Source organism: Sebastes fasciatus, chromosome 20 (assembly GCF_043250625.1).
Source record: "Sebastes fasciatus isolate fSebFas1 chromosome 20, fSebFas1.pri, whole genome shotgun sequence".
NCBI classification, from domain to species: domain Eukaryota; kingdom Metazoa; phylum Chordata; class Actinopteri; order Perciformes; family Sebastidae; genus Sebastes; species Sebastes fasciatus.
In genome coordinates this window covers 20,570,043-20,590,214 of record NC_133814.1, presented here as the reverse complement: position 1 = coordinate 20,590,214, position 20,172 = coordinate 20,570,043, and the positions used below count along the sequence as shown (strand labels likewise).

Sequence of the window (20,172 nt, the reverse complement as noted above, 5' to 3'; positions counted from 1 at the left end):
AGACTCAGTAGCTGCAGGTGTTTTTGTGTTTGCTGTGTCTGGGTTAGATAAGATAATGATGCCTATTTAGCCGTAGTGAAAGAACAAAGAGGCCTTAAGTATCTGTTAAAGAGCTGATATTTAAAAAGTTTAAACTTGTACTTGTTCACTCATATTAATATTCAGGTTTAATTCTCTGTCCTGATGATTTACTGTAATATGTACCTTCAGTAGGTGGAAGTACCTTGAGAGGTATTACTATAGAAATACACGCTCCTGCCTGTTGTTTGATTTAACTCATTAAAAACAAAAAAATATACGTCCCTTTTGTTTATGTAACAAGAACAAAAAAACAATAATCATATTCACATTTGCTGGAATAAATATTTTTTATTGACTATAACATAAAAAAAAACAATTTTGCTCAAAGCAAAGCATGTTGATCAAATACATGATCAATAAATACACACACAACTCAATAATTTAATGAATAAATATGTTAATAAATAGATAAATAAATAAATAGACTGCATGTAAGCTAATAAATGAACACATTGGTAATGTGACAGAGAGATTTTAGTTGGTGAGTACAGACAAAGCCAGCTGGTCTGCTCTCGTCAGATGGGTTTTCATTTCCTTCCTGATCAGCTCCCAGGATTCAGCACTGTGGCCCTGCACACACAACAACACCAGCATTAGAGATAGATAGATAGATAGATAGATAGATAGATAGATAGATAGATAGATAGATAGATAGATAGATAGATAGACAGATAGACAGATAGATAGATAGATAGATAGATAGATAGATAGATAGACTTACCATTCGCTCCAGGACATGGTGTGAGAGTCTCTTGAAATACATTTGCAGCTTCTTGTTCTTCTTCTTGTTGCTCTGACTCACAATCTAAATTCATTACAAGAAAATAAATATTTAACATGCTTTATTCACCTGTCATGTATTCACAGACCTGTAAAGCTGTCAGGACTTCAGAGTAACAGAGATCTAATTACACGTGTTGCATGCTGTTACTACCAGTTATGTTCTCTACTCACACAGGAGTGGAGGCCGTCAGCCTGCTGGGTCACAACAATGAGAAAGTGCTCCACTGTGGTCTCCTCCCATGATGCAGAGCTGTGATCCTCCTCAAACAGGGAGACCATCTCCTCCAGGATCTGAACTGTGAAACTCAGTTTGTCCTCAGCCTGGAAGAACAACATCAATCTCAATATAAAAAGACATTTATGACATTTTTTTATTTTTAAATATTTATTCCAAAGGTTTGAGGAAGACTTACTGAAGCTTTGGAGGCCTGGCTGTACAGATCATTAGGGAAGTCCACTTCAGCCTCCTCAGTGGTGTTAGTGGAATTATTAGCCTGCATCAAACAAACACACATCATGAAGTAAACAGACAGTAAAGTAAACTCACTGAATGATTTTAAAGAAGTCCACTTACCATAGCATCTATTAGATTCAGAGAGTTCAGACTGTGCTGACTGAATTTATGATCCATCCATCTGCAGCTCAGTGAGGAGGCTGAACTGAACACACTGACAGACATGAGGCACACTAACAACATCCTGCTGAGCATCTTTAAAAAAGAGACTAGTTGTCTTTGTGTGGATGCAAATAGAGATATTAGTCTTGTGAAGTAGTTGATGTGTTGGAGCAGAGCTGCAGAGCCTCATTTATACTGCAGGACGCACCTATTTCACTTTCCTCACCTACACCTGCTGCTGCTGCTGTGGGGCTTTCAGCGGTCAAAGTCAACCTCAAGTCACAAAGTCAACCTCAAGTCACAGAGATGTTTAATGTCACTCACATTTCAGTTTCTAATTAGTGTCTTCATGGGAAAAAAATCTCCCACAATAAAAGCATAAACCAATATCACAGTGAAGCTAAAATATCACGCATTTAAATACATATTAAAAAGGTCTTCTGTATTGTAAAAACAGAAAATGCATATTATAGAATACCTAAAAGACAACAATTCACTATAAATAATATTACAATTGTTTACTATTCAATATTGTAAAATGATGGGATTATTATAGGAATATTAAAGCGAGTTTTAAAAAACAAATAGAAAATTGTAGACACCCCAAATTAATTGTGATATGACTGATTTTAATAGGATGATGATCTGGGGCTATTTCAACATTTTTATTTTTTTTTGCAGATTTCATCTCCAAGTCTGCACACTCTCCATTGGGCCTACTATTTAAAGAAAAAAAATAATAAATAAATAAATATAAAAATAAAAATATATATAAAAATAATATTAATTCTTCTATTGTCGTAATTGCATCATTGGTTCTGTGTGGACTCATAATAATCCTGATTCAGCAGGTCTAACATGATGAAGCTTTGATTGAGTCCACTAGGTGATAAGAAAGGGAAGTTCCCACAGAGAAAATGAAAGCTGCTCGTGACCGCGGCCTCGAGCTGTGACGCTCGTTCATGTGAATCTGTTAAGTGACATTTCACCTTGTTTTATTGAGAACTATAATATAATGGAGGCTTTAAACGTGAGAACCAGACAGGGGGATTCTCCTTCACCGGTCAATGCATCTACAGATTATCTAAACAATAGCTGTTAATTTACAGCAGGATTCCAACAGTATTAACCTGTTATTGCTAAAAACAGTGCTTTACTGTTAATACAAAAGAAAACCTGTTAAATTAGGCTCATAGGCCGTTTTTTAACTGAACTATAATGCATTCTTAAAAAACAGCACTTTACTGCTGATCAGCTGTCTAAAGTATCATCAGTAACAGTTTCATGCAGTATGTTTTTAATTCTGGGACCTGATCTGCACATGTGAGGCTTGTACATTGTACATGATTGTAAAATCAGTGAATTAGCTTTATTGTTCTTCACTCACATGTTGTTCTGGTTTGCATTCTGTGCTTGTAGCCAGCTAGAGACAGACATTTTGGGAGAAGTGTCAACAAGTCTATTATAGCCTTTTTCCTAACAAGTGCCTTTAATTGTATTTAGTGTGACTATTCCTATGTCTATAACCTGCTAAGTCTATTCATCTAGGCAACAAATAATGTTTATTAAAATGTATGTAAAAAATTACAACCTAAATAGTGCATTAAAACAAATCAGTAAGATAATGTAAAAGAAAGGTGAAAAACAGCTATATAATGTATCTTTAGACAGTAAATTAACTGTAAAATACTGTGAAATTAATAATAAAACAACCAGTTCAAACAGTATTTTTCATTAACAGTACAAAGCTGTAAATTTCAGCGACAGTATAATAATGTTAATTTTACATAAAGGCAACCCTGCTGCCAGCACTTTACTGTTATTTTACTGGGAAATTCTTAACAGTGTACATGATCAATAAATACACAAATAACTAAATAAAATAAAAAACATAAATTTAAAAAATAGACAGCATGCAATCAAATCAATGAACACATTGTGATTTTCACACGGCAGTCTGATGACGTCACTCTTTACGTCACGCAGGCCGCAGCACTTCCGTTTTCACTCTACATGGAGAAGCGCTTTCTGTTTGTGTTTGTGGATGCTGCAGTCAAATCTACACTTTTAATTATGAATAATAAATGTTATTAAACCAAAAATAGGCTGAAGAAAAGTCGTTTTTTTTAACGCATATTTTTTGCATCGCAGGGAGATCCTGCAGACTGAATTAAAACTAAATAAATACATATAATAATGATATAATAATAATAATAAGAAGAAGAAGAAGAAGAAGAATGATATTATAATAATAAGAATAAGAATAAGAATAAGAATAAGAAGAATAATTTATTGCCTCAAATATCCAAAATGCAAAACAAGTTAAGTTAATAACAAAACAAGTTCTTAATAAATAAATGTAAAACAAAATAATAAAAAAATAAAAAACATAATTATCAGCAACACGGATTTCATTCAAGAAAAACTAATTATGTGTACTTTAAAAATCGCCATAAATATTCCCATTTTACTCTCAAAATAATCCCTATCGAACAAAATCAATGTGATGCTGAATAATGATCTGTGTTTATGCTTTTATTCTATTATAGGAATTTTCTATGTGGCATTTCTGTGTTTAAAAACAATTTTCTATTTAGCCTTAAAAATCGCAATAATTTTCCTATAATAATCCCATTATTTCCAATATCGAATAATAAACAATATAATAATATTAATAGAGAATTGTTTGTCTTTGTGTTTTTTAAGGTATTCTATTATACATTTACTATGTTAATAAAATGCGTGAAATTTTAGCTTCGCTGTGATATTTGTTTATGCTTCTATTGTGAGAGATTTTTTTCCCATTAAGACACTAATTAGAAACTGAAATGTGAGTGACATTAAACATGTATAGTTGAGGTTGACTTTGACCGCTGACAGACCCACAACAGCAGCAGGTGTAGGTGTGGAAAGTGAAATAGGTGCGTCCTGCAGTATAAATGAGGCTCTGCAGCTCTGCTCCAACACATCAACTACTTCACAAGACTAATATCTCTATTTGCATCCACACAAAGACAACAAGTCTCTTTTTTAAAGATGCTCAGCAGGATGTTGTTAGTGTGCCTCATGTCTGTCAGTGTGTTCAGTTCAGCCTCCTCACTGAGCTGCAGATGGATGGATCATAAATTCAGTCAGCACAGTCTGAACTCTCTGAATCTAATAGATGCTATGGTAAGTGGACTTCTTTAAAATCATTCAATGAGTTTATTTTACTGTCTGTTTACTTCATGATGTGTGTTTGTGTGATGCAGGCTAATAATTCCACTAACACCACTGAGGAGGCTGAAGTGGACTTCCCTAATGATCTGTACAGCCAGGCCTCCAAAGCTTCAGTAAGTCTTCCTCAAACCTTTGGAATTAATATTTAAAAATAAAAAAATGTCATAAATGTGTTTTTATATTGAGATTGATGTTGTTCTTCCAGGCTGAGGACAAACTGAGTTTCACAGTTCAGATCCTGGAGGAGATGGTCTCCCTGTTTGAGGAGGATCACAGCTCTGCATCATGGGAGGAGACCACAGTGGAGCACTTTCTCATTGTTGTGACCCAGCAGGCTGAAGGCCTCCACTCCTGTGTGAGTAGAGAACATAACTGGCAGTAACAACATGCAACACGTGTAGTTAGATCTCTGTTACTCTGAAGTCCTGACAGCTTTACAGGTCTGTGAATACATGACAGGTGAAATATAAAGCATGTTAAATATTTCTTTTCTTGTAATGCATTTAGATTGGGAGTCAGAGCAACAAGAAGAAGAACAAGAAGCTGCACATGTATTTCAAGAGACTCTCACACCATGTCCTGGAGCGAATGGTAAGTCTATCCATCTATCTATCTATCTATCTATCTATCTATCTATCTATCTATCTATCTATCTATCTATCTATCTATCTCTAATGCTGGTGTTGTTGTGTGTGCAGGGCCACAGTGCTGAATCCTGGGAGCTGATCAGGAAGGAAATGAAAACCCATCTGACGAGAGCAGACCAGCTGGCTTTGTCTGTACTCACCAACTAAAATCTCTCTGTCACATTACCAATGTGTTCATTTATTAGCTTACATGCAGTCTATTTATTTATTTATCTATTTATTAACATATTTATTCATTAAATTATTGAGTTGTGTGTGTATCTATTGATCATGTATTTGATCAACATGCTTTGCTTTGAGCAAAATTTATGTTTTTTTATGTTATAGTCAATAAAAAATATTTATTCCAGCAAATGTGAATATGATTATTGTTTTTATTCTTGTTACATAAACAAAAGGGACGTATCTTTTTTTCTTTATATTTTGTATTTTATGGATATATTTCTTTAGTGTTGACATGTACATTTTATTTAATATTCCTGTTCATTACTTGGATAACCTGCTGTGGAACACAATAATTTCCCAATTTTGGGATCTATCTATTTAGCCAGGCAATAAAACAAACATACTGTGTATATTAACTGCTGCAATACGATCAGTTTTATCACTTTGCTTTCACATTCAATGCTGCACAAGTAGCTAAAACTAAACATGTCTGTAATCTGTTCAGTCTGACCTGTGAGACTAAATTTTGTGTTTGATGTAAACTGATTATTATCAGCCAGAGACGGCATCCTTTTAATATGTGCAGCTTGAAAACTTAATTCCTGCATTCTTAGAGCAGATACGTAGCAGTATAGCCAGTGTATCACCTGTACCATTTATTCCATTCTGCCAGTGGTGGAAGAAGTACTCCGATCTTTTACTCACATGTAAGTCAAATTAGCAGTACCACAGTAATTATTTTGTAGAAATATATCCATAGAATACAAAATATAAAGAATATAGGAATACACTTTAAATATACCTGACTACTAAAACTAACATAACAAAATCTAAATTATAAACATAGAATAACCCACTATATACATTAGCAAGTGTGCAATAACATACTATATACATAAGCAAAGTGTGCAAAGTACAATGTTTTGTTCTTTAATACAAAATAATTGAGGTAGTAAATGTGCAAATGTAGATGTGCAAAGTTCAACATGTGCAAGAATATTACAGACTAAAACAGAATGGAGTGTGTTATGTTTTGATATGTGAAACAGTGTAAACTTTGTGATGGAAGACACATTTTAGATAAATCTGATAATAAAGTGACAAATCAGATGAATACAGAAACAAAAACAGACTCAGTAGCTGCAGGTGTTTTTGTGTTTGCTGTGTCTGGGTTAGATAAGAGTGGTATTACGATGCCTATTTAGCCGTAGTGAAAGAACAAGGAGGCCTTAAGTATCTGTTGAAGAACTGATATTTAAAAAGTTTAAACTTGTACTTGTTCACTCATATTAATATTCAGGTTTAATTCTCTGTCCTGATGATTTACTGTAATGTGTACCTTCAGTAGGTGGAAGTACCTTGAGAGGTATTACTATAGAAATACACGTTCCTGCCTGTTGTTTGATTTAACTCATTAAAAACCAAAAAATATCCGTCCCTTTTGTTTATGTAACAAGAATAAAAACAATAATCATATTCACATTTGCTGGAATAAATATTTTTTATTGACTATAACATAAAAAAAACCAATTTTGCTCAAAGCAAAGCATGTTGATCAAATACATGATCAATAAATACACACACAACTCAATAATTTAATGAATAAATATGTTAATAAATAGATAAATAAATAAATAGACTGCATGTAAGCTAATAAATGAACACATTGGTAATGTGACAGAGAGATTTTAGTTGGTGAGTACAGACAAAGCCAGCTGGTCTGCTCTCGTCAGATGGGTTTTCATTTCCTTCCTGATCAGCTCCCAGGATTCAGCACTGTGGCCCTGCACACACAACAACACCAGCATTAGAGATAGATAGATAGACAGATAGATAGATAGATAGATAGATAGATAGATAGATAGATAGATAGATAGATAGATAGATAGACTTACCATTCGCTCCAGGACATGGTGTGAGAGTCTCTTGAAATACATGTGCAGCTTCTTGTTCTTCTTCTTGTTGCTCTGACTCACAATCTAAATTCATTACAAGAAAATAAATATTTAACATGCTTTATATTTCACCTGTCATGTATTCACAGAGCTGTAAAGCTGTCAGGACTTCAGAGCAACAGAGATCTAACTACACGTGTTGCATGTTGTTACTGCCAGTTACGTTCTCTACTCACACAGGAGTGGAGGCCGTCAGCCTGCTGGGTCACAACAATGAGAAAGTGCTCCACTGTGGTCTCCTCCCATGATGCAGAGCTGTGATCCTCCTCAAACAGGGAGACCATCTCCTCCAGGATTTGAACTGTGAAACTCAGTTTGTCCTCAGCCTGGAAGAACAACATCAATCACAATATAAAAACACATTTATGACATTTTTTTATTTTTAAATATTTATTCCAAAGGTTTGAGGAAGACTTACTGAAGCTTTGGAGGCCTGGCTGTACAGATCATTAGGGAAGTCCACTTCAGCCTCCTCAGTGGTGTTAGTGGAATTATTAGCCTGCATCACACAAACACACATCATGAAGTAAACAGACAGTAAAGTAAACTCACTGAATGATTTTAAAGAAGTCCACTTACCATAGCATCTATTAGATTCAGAGAGTTCAGACTGTGCTGACTGAATTTATGATCCATCCATCTGCAGCTCAGTGAGGAGGCTGAACTGAACACACTGACAGACATGAGGCACACTAACAACATCCTGCTGAGCATCTTTAATAAAGAGACTAGTTGTCTTTGTGTTGGAGCAAATAGAGATATTAGTCTTGTGAAGTAGTTGATGTGTTGGAGCAGAGCTGCAGAGCCTCATTTATACTACAGGACGCACCTATTTCACTTTCCTCACCTACACCTGCTGCTGCTGCTGTGGGGCTTTCAGCAGTCAAAGTCAACCTCAAGTCACAAAGTCAACCTCAAGTCACAGAGATGTTTAATGTCACTCACATTTCAGTTTCTAATTAGTGTCTTCATGGGAAAAAAATCTCCCACAATAAAAGCATAAACCAATATCACAGTGAAGCTAAAATATCACGCATTTAAATACATATTAAAAAGGTCTTCTGTATTGTAAAAACAGAAAATGCATATTATAGAATACCTAAAAGACAACAATTCACTATAAATAATATTACAATTGTTTACTATTCGATATTGGAAAATGATGGGATTATTATAGGAATATTAAAGCGAGTTTTAAAAAACAAATAGAAAATTGTAGACACCCCAAATTAATTGTGATATGACTGATTTTAATAGGATGATGATTTGGGGCTATTTCAACATTTATTTATTTTTTTGCAGATTTCATCTCCAAGTCTGCACACTCTCCATTGGGCCTACTATTTAAAGAAAAAAATAATAAATAAATAAATATAAAAATAAAAATATACATAAAAATAATATTAATTCTTCTATTGTCATAATTGCATCATTGGTTCTGTGTGGACTCATAATAATCCTGATTCAGCAGGTCTAACATGATAAAGCTTTGATTGAGTCCACTAGGTGATAAAAAAGGGAAGTTCCCACAGAGAAAATGAAAGCTGCTCGTGACCGCGGCCTCGAGCTGTGACGCTCGTTCATGTGAATCTGTTCAGTGACATTTCACCTTGTTTTATTGAGAACTATAATATAATGGAGGCTTTAAACGTGAGAACCAGACAGGGGGATTCTCCTTCACTGGTCAATGCATCTACAGATTATCTAAACAATAGCTGTTAATTTACAGCAGGATTCCAACAGTATTAACCTGTTATTGCTAAAAACAGTGCTTTACTGTTAATACAAAAGAAAACCTGTTAAATTACGCTCATAGGCCGTTTTTTAACTGAACAATAATGCATTCTTAAAAACAGCACTTTACTGCTGATCAACTGTCTAAAGTATCATCAGAAACAGTTTCATGCAGTATTTTTTTTAATTCTGGGACCTGATCTGCACATGTGAGGCTTGTACATTGTACATGATTGTAAAATCAGTGAATTAGCTTTATTGTTCTTCACTCACATGTTGTTATGGTTTGCATTCTGTGCTTGTAGCCACACTGTAAGACTTCGATGTAAATTTACAGCGAGATTCTAACAGTTACATACTGTAAAATGCTTTTACTGTATATTACTGTGAAAGCAATGCATTCTGGGAGTCAGAACGCTTGCTCCCATGATCCCAGCGGTCAAGTGTATCTTTTCACAGTAATCTACTGCTTGCCGCTGAGAATCTCGGGAAAATAAATTAACGGCTATTTTTCTAAATTCTCGCGCGTATTTTTTTCGAGTTGACCGTTGAGCGCCGCAGCTCAACGGCTCAACGGTCAACAGCTCAACGGTCAACGGTCACTCTGGCAGCAGCAGCATCGTTGTTGTCCAGTGCAACTTGAGAGACAGCAGCAGTTTGGATAAACACTTTTTATTTTCACCACCGCCAGTTCCATTTTGATCGTCAGACCAGACGAAGGGAAACTCCAGTGGTTACATTACGTTACTTTATGGTAAGTCAAATCATCAAGTTGTATTGTACCTTTGCTAACACAGTGCACGTTCCTCCATGGATGTACATTAGCTAGCTAACGGTAGGTCGTTAGCTATTCTTAGCTTTGTCTATATTTCAATACTCATTAGTATCACAGGTAACAAACATCAGTAGTCTATCTTATATTCACGGTAGCTAGCTAGCGCTAGCACGTTAGCTAGCGCTAGCTCGTTAGTTAGCGTTAGCTAGCTGGTTTTAGCTTAGTCAGCATTTAAATTCTCAATATAATTACTAATAGGTAGCAGCAATCTAAAAGGGAGACGAGGCAGTATCTATCTTGTGTTTCAAGAATGTTCAACTGTCAATTTTGCCGCCATGCATGTGGTACTAAATATGCCTTTGTTAGGCATATGAAAGTTCATCAAAACACCCCACACATCACATTTAAATGTGCTTTCCACGATTGTTACCGTTCATTTGGCAAAGTTACAGCTTTAAAATGCCATGTATATAGAGATCACCCAGATCAGAGGGAGTCAAGCTTGAGGGAAGGATGTTCTGGCATAAGGACATTAACATTAGACGTTTTATCATGCCACATCGATTTCTGTACTGTCAAATGTGACAGTTTGTCTACATTATTTTCTCACTTGAAGACTCACATTAAAGAGGGGAAACCAGTCTTATGTCCATTCACAAATTGTGGTAAAATGTTTACTGTGATATCCACTTTTTCATCACACTTGTCAAGAACACATAAAGGTTGTGTAGTTGGTAATCTTTTGAGTCAGATCAGGTCAGGTAGAGATGATGGAGAGAATACTGTTGAGCAAGCAGGGTGCTCACATGAGCATGCAGGGTGCTTCAAATAGAAGAGAGATGTCCTCATCTTGCAGGCAGATGTGAGTATAACTGATGTAGTTTATTTCAGATTAAGACATTGAAATGCAATGAGTGGAGCTCAGTGTGATTTTAAAAATAATTTCTTTAAACAGGAAAATTGATGACAACTATAGTTAAAGCATTGTTTAATTGTATTAACTTAGAATTGCAATGCCTTTATTGTCTCCTATATAGGTGTCAGACACAGCGGCGACTGTGAAGACATCCCTCACCCTTCCTGATAGCCCTTGGTTGATCATTCTAGGTAAGCACTAAGCCCCACGTTTCTACTTACACTGTACTAGTGCACATATGCAGAGTACTTCTATTGAGCCTGTCAGCAGGCAGTCAGAAGGTGTGGGGCAGGCAGGAAGACGCTGCTTGCCGCTGGAGTTGGAGTTCAGTTGTAGTGAGTTTCTATGGTTATGTCTTCTATATTGTATATAATACACACAACTTTACATTCTTATAAATAGATACTGATTCTGAAACAGTTGTGCATACAGAAATGGATAAATAAATATGTAGTTTTAGATGGTTAATAAATAGTTGACTATAATACATACACAGTGGGCTATGTTTTAGTTAATAAATAGTTGACTCTATAATACATACACAGTAGGCTACGGAATAATAATTTCTCTGATTCTTCTCTGATATGTAAATAGTTTGTTTAAGCTTTTCTCTCACTCTTTCTGGATTAGGGTGTTCCTATAGCTTGTAAATATGTAAATAGTTCGTTTGATATTCTCCCTCCCTTTGTAGATTTTATTTTATTTGTATTAACTTTTTTACTTGATTTCTCCTTCACTGCAACGGACACAACCACTAAGCTTTATGAAAATGAGTGCGCGATGGTGTCGCAAGTATGTAAATGGCTACCTGGATACATCAAAGAGCAGTACAGTAGATGAGTAGCATCTCGCATCCTACATCAAGAATTCCTGATATCTAGTGGAGGCTTAAATTTTTTTAGAAAGGTTTTCAAATATCAGTTGGAAATGCCAATACCATACAAAAACAATAAAGCGGTAAGTGGCCACTTGATAATTCGTCAAATGGTCAATTTGGTATTCAGCCTAAAGCTTTTTGCATTGTGTTTCAGGTCCAATGATTTCCGACCAGCGCTGGATGGTAAGCATCGAGGGTCAGGTGGTGTGTGAAGGGGCATTGTCTGCGTTGGGGCTTGCTGTTGTCTTCACATCCTACTACAACTTCAACCTCCAATATCAGGATCACGCTGCCTGGACACTTGAATTCATACAGAAGTAAGTTTGAATTCCATATAGTCATTTGTGTCAGATGTTTGGGCCTTACAGCTATCCTTGTATCTATCTATGTGTGATAGACATACGATCAGAGAGTAGGGTATGGAGAGTTCATTCCAAAATAAGCTTAAATGATCACTTGGATGTTTGGGTGTGTATGTGTGGTTCTAAAATATATACAAGAAACATAACAGTATTAGCCTTCAATAATATCATTTCATATATAAATTAATAACCCATTGTTATTAGTCTTGAATAATTAAATTAAATAGATAATTATCAAAGAGTCATCAAGTTACCAAAAAAACTCAATGTTATATTCATATTCCAAAAGTGTGACTCATAAAACATCAGGCAAGTAAGCTATATTAGCAAGAAGTATTTCACCATGTCCACGTGTATCTACTCTAATATGCATTGCAAACATAAAGCATGAAAAAGAACGATTTGGGGACTTATAATAAATCAGGTATTATTTATACTAACAATATTTAGCGGTCTAATTTTAGGTAAGAGGTGGTTTGATTCACATTTGTGTCTTTTTGTTTTACCTTGCTATGCCTTGTAGATGCTGTGTCAGGATCAACCCAGAGAGAGGGACAAAGGCACGACAGGGAAAGGTGACCAGCAAGAAGAGCGGGGAAATGGTTCATAAGAAAGGGACATCCCTGAATCCTCATGTTTGCACCCTCCTGCGGAAGCTCATGGATTTCGAGTGGGACTTTGTGTGAGTTTAACAATCACATCCCTGGCTCTGTCTGTAGAGACAAACCCTCCATATCTCACTCAATTACTGAAAATCCCTTTATGTCTGTGTCTCACTTATTCACAATGTTATTTTTTATTTAATTTTGCTTAAAATGTTCAACCTGGCATTATTTATACGTTTAATAATTGACCATATTGAGCCAGCACACAGTATTGTTCAACAGTATTGTTCTGTCTAGTGAACCCCCGCAGTGTAACGGGGGAGGCTATTTCATTTTGAAACAGAAAAGTTACAGTATTTACTCAGTCCACAAAGTACAAATGTTTTAAGCCCGTCACTTACTCATACACTCACACATGAATTCATTCATTCACAACAGTATTTTTTATTTGTAATGGCTATTTTTGTATTTTTGAATTTTATTCTATTTACAATGTTCAACCTGGCATTATTTCTACGTTTAATATTGAAGATGTTTAGCCAGCACGCAGTATTGTTCAATAGGATGGTTCTGTCTAGTGAACCCCCTCAGTGTAACAGGGGAGGCTATTTAATTTTGAAACAGAAAGGTTATGGTATTTACTCAGTCCATGGACTCAGATATTCATACACAGTCAAATATACACCCTCACTCAGTCAGTCAGATACACACACACACACACACTGTGTCTCTTACTCACTCACAACTCATCACACCATTTTTATTTGTAAGAGCTTGAGTATTTGGATGTTATTTTCTGTCAAACTCAGGTTATTATAATAAACAAGAATAATATGAATATGCCATGTTGTTGTGTTTATTGTTCAAAATTGTTATTTTTCATTTGCTTAGTTTTTATAGATGCTTAAGATACTGTAATTTGTGGAATTATTACAGGAAATTATTGGACATTTTGATTACAACAAGTTACTGTATTTCTCTGATACAGTAGAGATACTGTAAATTGTACAGTATCTTGCTGGTGAAACTGCAACCAATAAATTACTGTATTTGGAATTATTACAGCAAGTTACTGTATGCTTTGATTACAGTAAGCTGCTGTATTCTTTTGATACAGTACAGATACTGTAAATTTTACAGTAACTTACTGGCGAAACTGCTGCCAGTATTTTACTGTAATTTCTGAAATATTACAGCAAGTTACTGTATGCTTTGATTACAGTAAGCTGCTGTATTCTTTGATACAGTACAGATACTGTAAATTTTACAGTAACTTACAGGAGAAACTGCTGCCAGTATTTTACTGTAATTTTTGAATTATTACAGCAAATTACTGTATGCTTTGATTACAGTAAGCTGCTGTATTCTTTGAGACAGTACAGATACTGTAAATTTTACAGTAAAATACTGGCAGCAGTTTCTCCTGTAAGTTACTGTAATTTTACAGGAAAAAGTTTTACAGTGCAGCTAGAGACATACATTTTGGGAAAAGTGTCAACAAGTCTATTATAGCCTTTTTCCTAACAAGTGCCTTTAATTGTATTTAGTGTGACTATTCCTTTGTCTGTAACCTGCTAAGTCTATTCATCTAGGAATAAAATAATGTTTATTAAAATGTATGTAAAAAATTACAACCTAAATAGTGCATTAAAACAAATCAGTAAGATAATGTAAAAGAAAGGTGAAAAACAGCTATATAATGTATCTTTAGACAGTAAATTAACTGTAAAATACTGTGAAATTAATAATAAAACAACCAGTTCAAACAGTATTTTTCATTAACAGTACAAAGCTGTAAATTTCAGCGACAGTATAATAATGTTAATTTTACAGTAACATAAAGGCAACCCTGCTGCCAGTTCTTTACTGTTATTTTACTGGGAAATTCTTAACAGTGTACGTGATCAATAAATACACAAATAACTCAATAAGAAAAAAACATAAATTTAAAAAATAGACAGCATGCAATCAAATCAATGAACACATTGTGATTTTCACACGGCAGTCTGATGACGTCACACGTCACGTCACGCAGGCCGCAGCACTTCCGTTTTCACTGTGCATGGAAAAGCGCTTTCTGTTTGTGTTTGTGGATGCTGCAGTCAAATCTACACTTTTAATTATGAATAATAAATGTTATTAAACCAAAAATAGGCTGAAGAAAAGTCGTTTTTTTTAACGCATATTTTTTGCATCACAGGGAGATCCTGCAGACTGAATTAAAACTAAATAAATACATATAATAATGATATAATAGTAACAATAAGAAGAAGAAGAAGAAGCATAAGAAGAAGAAGAAGAATGATATTATAATAATAAGAATAAGAATAAGAATAATAAGAATAAGAATAATAAGAATAATTTATTGCCTCAAATATCCAAAATGCAAAACAAGTTAAGTTAATAACAAAACAAGTTCTTAATAAATAAATGTAAAACAAAAAAATAAAAAAATAAAAAACATAATTATCAGCAACACGGATTTCATTCAAGAAAAACTAATTATGTGTATATTAAAAATTGCCATAAATATTCCCATTTACTCTCAAAATGATCCCTATCGAACAAAATCAATGTGATGCTGAATAATGATCTGTGTTTATGCTTTTATTCTATTATAGGAATTTTCTATGTGGCATTTCTGTGTTTAAAAACAATTTTCTATATAGCCTTAAAAATCGCAATAATTTTCCTATAATAATCCCATTATTTCCAATATCGAATAATAAACAATATAATAATATTAATAGGGAATTGTTTGTCTTTGTGTTTTTTAAGGTATTCTATTATACATTTACTATGTTAATAAAATGCGTGAAATTTTAGCTGTGCTGTAATATTTGTTTTTCTGCTTTTATTGTGGGATTTTTTTCCCCATTAAAACGCTTAGAAACTGAAATGTGAGTGACATTAAACATGTCTGTGAGTTGAGGTTGACTTTGACCGCTGAAAGCCCCACAGCAGCAGCAGCAGCAGCAGGTGTAGGTGAGGAAAGTGAAATAGGTGCGTCCTGCAGTATAAATGAGGCTCTGCAGCTCTGCTCCAACACATCAACTACTTCACAAGACTAATATCTCTATTTGCTCCAACACAAAGACAACTAGTCTCTTTTTTAAAGATGCTCAGCAGGATGTTGTTAGTGTGCCTCATGTCTGTCAGTGTGTTCAGTTCAGCCTCCTCACTGAGCTGCAGATGGATGGATCATAAATTCAGTCAGCACAGTCTGAACTCTCTGAATCTAATAGATGCTATGGTAAGTGGACTTCTTTAAAATCATTCAGTGAGTTTACTTTACTGTCTGTTTACTTCATGATGTGTGTTTGTGTGATGCAGGCTAATAATTCCACTAACACCACTGAGGAGGCTGAAGTGGACTTCCCTAATGATCTGTACAGCCAGGCCTCCAAAGCTTCAGTAAGTCTTCCTCAAACCTTTGCAATAAATATATATTTTTTAAAAAGTGTCATAAATGTGTTCCTATAATGTGATTGATGTTGTTCTTCCAGGCTGAGGACAAACTGAGTTTCACAGTTCAGATCCTGGAGGAGATGGTCTCCCTGTTTGAGGAGGATCACAGCTCTGCATCATGGGAGGAGACCACAGTGGAGCACTTTCTCATTGTTGTGACCCAGCAGGCTGACGGCCTCCACTCCTGTGTGAGTAGAGAACATAACTGGCAGTAACAACATGCAACACGTGTAGTTAGATCTCTGTTACTCTGAAGTCCTGTCAGCTTTACAGGTCTGTGAATACATGACAGGTGAATAAAGCATGTTAAATATTTATTTTCTTGTAATGAATTTAGATTGTGAGTCAGAGCAACAAGAAGAAGAACAAGAAGCTGCACATGTATTTCAAGAGACTCTCACACCATGTCCTGGAGCGAATGGTAAGTCTATCCATCTATCTATCTATCTATCTATCTATCTATCTATCTATCTATCTATCTATCTATCTATCTATCTATCTCTAATGCTGGTGTTGTTGTGTGTGCAGGGCCACAGTGCTGAATCCTGGGAGCTGATCAGGAAGGAAATGAAAACCCATCTGACGAGAGCAGACCAGCTGGCTTTGTCTGTACTCACCAACTAAAATCTCTCTGTCACATTACCAATGTGTTCATTTATTAGCTTACATGCAGTCTATTTATTTATTTATCTATTTATTAACATATTTATTAATTAAATTATTGAGTTGTGTGTGTATTTATTGATCATGTATTTGATCAACATGCTTTGCTTTGAGCAAAATTTTTTTTTTTTTATGTTATAGTCAATAAAAAATATTTATTCCAGCAAATGTGAATATGATTATTGTTTTTATTCTTATTACATAAACAAAAGGGACGTATATTTTTTTGTTTTTAATGAGTTAAATCAAACAACAGGCAGGAACGTGTGTTTCTATAGTAATACCTCTCAAGGTACTTCCACCTACTGAAGGTACATATGACAGTAAATCATCAGGACAGAGAATTAAACCTGAATATTAATATGAGTGAACAAGTACAAGTTTAAACTTTTTAAATATCAGTTCTTTAACAGATACTTAAGGCCTCCTTGTTCTTTCACTACGGCTAAATAGGCATCGTAATACCACTCTTACCTAACCCAGACACAGCAAACACAAAAATACCTGCAGCTACTGAGTCTGTTTTTGTTTCTGTATTCATCTAATTTGTCACTTTATTATCAGATTTATCTAAAATGTGTCTTCCATCACAAAGTTTACACTGTTTCACATATCAAAACATAACACACTCCATTCTGTTTTAGTCTGTAATATTCTTGCACATGTTGAACTTTGCACATCTACATTTGCACATTTACTACCTCAATTATTTTGTATTAAAGAACAAAACATTGTACTTTGCACACTTTGCTTATGTATATAGTATGTTATTGCACACTTGCTAATGTATATAGTGGGTTATTCTATGTTTATAATTTAGATTTTGTTATGTTAGTTGTAGTAGTCAGGTATATTTAAAGTGTATTCCTATATTCTTTATATTTTGTATTCTATGGATATATTTCTACAAAATAATTACTGTGGTACTGCTAATTTGACTTACATGTGAGTAAAAGATCGGAGTACTTCTTCCACCACTGGCAGAATTGAATAAATGGTACAGGTGATACACTGGCTATACTACTACGTATCTGCTCTAAGACTGCAGGAATTAAGTTTTCAAGCTGCACATATTAAAAGGATGCCGTCTCTGGCTGATAATAATCAGTTTACATCAAACACGAAATTTAGTCTCACAGGTCAGACTGAACAGATTACAGACATGTTTAGTTTTAGCTACTTGTGCAGCACTGAATGTGAAAGCAAAGTGATAAAACTGATCGTATTGCAGCAGTTAATATACACAGTATGTTTGTTTTATTGCCTGGCTAAATAGATAGATCCCAAAATTGGGAAATTATTGTGTTCCACAGCAGGTTATCCAAGTAATGAACAGGAACATTAAATAAAATGTACATGTCAACACTAAAGAAATATATCCATAAAATACAAAATATAAAGAAAAAAAGATACGTCCCTTTTGTTTATGTAACAAGAATAAAAACAATAATCATATTCACATTTGCTAGAATAAATATTTTTTATTGACTATAACATAAAAAAAAACAATTTTGCTCAAAGCAAAGCATGTTGATCAAATACATGATCAATAAATACACACACAACTCAATAATTTAATGAATAAATATGTTAATAAATAGATAAATAAATAAATAGACTGCATGTAAGCTAATAAATGAACACATTGGTAATGTGACAGAGAGATTTTAGTTGGTGAGTACAGACAAAGCCAGCTGGTCTGCTCTCGTCAGATGAGTTTTCATTTCCTTCCTGATCAGCTCCCAGGATTCAGCACTGTGGCCCTGCACACACAACAACACCAGCATTAGAGAGAGATAGATAGATAGACAGATAGACAGATAGATAGATAGATAGATAGATAGATAGATAGATAGATAGATAGATAGATAGATAGATAGATAGATAGATGGATAGATAGATAGATAGATAGATAGAGAGATAGATAGATAGATAGATAGATAGATAGATAGATAGATAGATAGACAGACAGACAGATAGATAGATAGATAGATAGATAGATAGATAGATAGATAGATAGATAGATAGACAGACAGACAGATAGATAGATAGATAGATAGATAGATAGATAGATAGATAGATAGATAGATAGATAGATAGACTTACCATTCGCTCGAGGACATATTGTGAGAGTCTCTTGAAATACATTTGCAGTTTCTTGTTCTTCTTCTTGTTGCTCTGACTCCCAATCTAAATGCATTACAAGAAAATAAATATTTAACATGCTTTATATTTCACCTGTCATGTATTCACAGACCTGTAAAGCTGTCAGGACTTCAGAGTAACAGAGATCTAACTACACGTGTTGCATGTTGTTACTGCCAGTTATGTTCTCTACTCACACAGGAGTGGAGGCCGTCAGCCTGCTGGGTCACAACAATGAGAAAGTGCTCCACTGTGTTCTCCTCCCATGATGCAGAGCTGTGATCCTCCTCAAACAGGGAGACCATCTCCTCCAGGATCTGAACTGTGAAACTCAGTTTGTCCTCAGCCTGGAAGAACAACATCAATCACATTATAGGAACACATTTATGACATTTTTTTATTTTTAAATATTTATTCCAAAGGTTTGAGGAAGACTTACTGAAGCTTTGGAGGCCTGGCTGTACAGATCATTAGGGAAGTCCACTTCAGCCTCCTCAGTGGTGTTAGTGGAATTATTAGCCTGCATCACAAACAAACACATCATGAAGTAAACAGACAGTAAAGTAAACTCACTGAATGATTTTAAAGAAGTCCACTTACCATAGCATCTATTAGATTCAGAGAGTTCAGACTGTGCTGACTGAATTTATGATCCATCCATCTGCAGCTCAGTGAGGAGGCTGAACTGAACACACTGACAGACATGAGGCACACTAACAACATCCTGCTGAGCATCTTTAAAAAAGAGACTAGTTGTCTTTGTGTTGGAGCAAATAGAGATATTAGTCTTGTGAAGTAGTTGATGTGTTGGAGCAGAGCTGCAGAGCCTCATTTATACTGCAGGACGCACCTATTTCACTTTCCACACTCTGGGTCTTTCAGTGGTCAAAGTCAACCTCAACTCACAGACATGTTTAATGTCACTCACATTTCAGTTTCTAAGCGTTTTAATGGGGAAAAAAATCCCACAATAAAAGCATAAACAAATATCACAGCACAGCTAAAATTTCACGCATTCTATTAACATAGTAAATGTATAATAGAATACCTTAAAAAACACAAAGACAAACAATTCTCTATTAATATTATTATATTGTTTATTATTCGATATTGGAAATAATGGGATTATTATAGGAAAATTATTGCGATTTTTAAGGCTAT

General features: G+C 34.7%; 5 protein-coding genes and 1 long non-coding RNA gene across 6 annotated transcripts; 3 read left to right on the top strand and 3 right to left on the bottom strand.

The window, feature by feature from the left end:
- Positions 1-555: 555 nt before the first annotated feature.
- Positions 556-1,573, bottom strand: LOC141758522 (interferon a3-like). The gene is made up of 5 exons (XM_074620027.1): positions 1,439-1,573; positions 1,278-1,358; positions 1,036-1,185; positions 803-886; positions 556-651 (listed from the first exon to the last, which is right to left on the bottom strand). The coding sequence occupies exons 1-5, from the start codon at positions 1,571-1,573 to the stop codon at positions 556-558; spliced, it is 546 nt and encodes a 181-aa protein (XP_074476128.1).
- A 2,943-nt stretch (positions 1,574-4,516) lies between these two features.
- Positions 4,517-5,493, top strand: LOC141758518 (interferon a3-like). The gene is made up of 5 exons (XM_074620022.1): positions 4,517-4,651; positions 4,732-4,812; positions 4,905-5,054; positions 5,207-5,290; positions 5,398-5,493. The coding sequence occupies exons 1-5, from the start codon at positions 4,517-4,519 to the stop codon at positions 5,491-5,493; spliced, it is 546 nt and encodes a 181-aa protein (XP_074476123.1).
- A 1,706-nt stretch (positions 5,494-7,199) lies between these two features.
- Positions 7,200-8,277, bottom strand: LOC141758494 (interferon a3-like). Its single transcript, XM_074619987.1, has 5 exons — positions 8,046-8,277; positions 7,885-7,965; positions 7,643-7,792; positions 7,407-7,490; positions 7,200-7,295 (listed from the first exon to the last, which is right to left on the bottom strand). Exons 1-5 carry the CDS (start codon positions 8,178-8,180, stop codon positions 7,200-7,202), a joined length of 546 nt encoding a protein of 181 aa, XP_074476088.1. The 5' UTR covers positions 8,181-8,277.
- A 2,350-nt stretch (positions 8,278-10,627) lies between these two features.
- On the top strand, positions 10,628-12,063 carry LOC141758383 (uncharacterized). The gene is made up of 3 exons (XR_012591867.1): positions 10,628-10,837; positions 11,013-11,082; positions 11,923-12,063. It is a non-coding gene; the product is annotated as an uncharacterized LOC141758383 (long non-coding RNA).
- Positions 12,064-15,853: 3,790 nt separating this feature from the next.
- On the top strand, positions 15,854-16,827 carry LOC141758515 (interferon a3-like). The gene is made up of 5 exons (XM_074620019.1): positions 15,854-15,988; positions 16,069-16,149; positions 16,242-16,391; positions 16,541-16,624; positions 16,732-16,827. Exons 1-5 carry the CDS (start codon positions 15,854-15,856, stop codon positions 16,825-16,827), a joined length of 546 nt encoding a protein of 181 aa, XP_074476120.1.
- A 1,706-nt stretch (positions 16,828-18,533) lies between these two features.
- Positions 18,534-19,746, bottom strand: LOC141758266 (interferon a3-like). The gene is made up of 5 exons (XM_074619484.1): positions 19,612-19,746; positions 19,451-19,531; positions 19,209-19,358; positions 18,973-19,056; positions 18,534-18,629 (listed from the first exon to the last, which is right to left on the bottom strand). Exons 1-5 carry the CDS (start codon positions 19,744-19,746, stop codon positions 18,534-18,536), a joined length of 546 nt encoding a protein of 181 aa, XP_074475585.1.
- Between the last annotated feature and the right edge of the window lie 426 nt (positions 19,747-20,172).

Coding starts and splice junctions, on each gene's coding strand:
- LOC141758522 (XM_074620027.1), bottom strand. CDS start 1,573: ATGCTCAGCAGGATGTTGTTAGTGTGCCTCATGTCTGTCAGTGTGTTC. Junction 1,186..1,277: donor GCCAGGCCTCCAAAGCTTCA/GTAAGTCTTCCT, acceptor TTGTTCTTCCAG/GCTGAGGACAAACTGAGTTT. Junction 887..1,035: donor CTGACGGCCTCCACTCCTGT/GTGAGTAGAGAA, acceptor TAATGAATTTAG/ATTGTGAGTCAGAGCAACAA.
- LOC141758518 (XM_074620022.1), top strand. CDS start 4,517: ATGCTCAGCAGGATGTTGTTAGTGTGCCTCATGTCTGTCAGTGTGTTC. Junction 4,813..4,904: donor GCCAGGCCTCCAAAGCTTCA/GTAAGTCTTCCT, acceptor TTGTTCTTCCAG/GCTGAGGACAAACTGAGTTT. Junction 5,055..5,206: donor CTGAAGGCCTCCACTCCTGT/GTGAGTAGAGAA, acceptor TAATGCATTTAG/ATTGGGAGTCAGAGCAACAA.
- LOC141758494 (XM_074619987.1), bottom strand. CDS start 8,180: ATGCTCAGCAGGATGTTGTTAGTGTGCCTCATGTCTGTCAGTGTGTTC. Junction 7,966..8,045: donor TGAATCTAATAGATGCTATG/GTAAGTGGACTT, acceptor TGTGTGATGCAG/GCTAATAATTCCACTAACAC. Junction 7,296..7,406: donor ACCATGTCCTGGAGCGAATG/GTAAGTCTATCT, acceptor TTGTGTGTGCAG/GGCCACAGTGCTGAATCCTG.
- LOC141758515 (XM_074620019.1), top strand. CDS start 15,854: ATGCTCAGCAGGATGTTGTTAGTGTGCCTCATGTCTGTCAGTGTGTTC. Junction 16,150..16,241: donor GCCAGGCCTCCAAAGCTTCA/GTAAGTCTTCCT, acceptor TTGTTCTTCCAG/GCTGAGGACAAACTGAGTTT. Junction 16,392..16,540: donor CTGACGGCCTCCACTCCTGT/GTGAGTAGAGAA, acceptor TAATGAATTTAG/ATTGTGAGTCAGAGCAACAA.
- LOC141758266 (XM_074619484.1), bottom strand. CDS start 19,746: ATGCTCAGCAGGATGTTGTTAGTGTGCCTCATGTCTGTCAGTGTGTTC. Junction 19,359..19,450: donor GCCAGGCCTCCAAAGCTTCA/GTAAGTCTTCCT, acceptor TTGTTCTTCCAG/GCTGAGGACAAACTGAGTTT. Junction 18,630..18,972: donor AATATGTCCTCGAGCGAATG/GTAAGTCTATCT, acceptor TTGTGTGTGCAG/GGCCACAGTGCTGAATCCTG.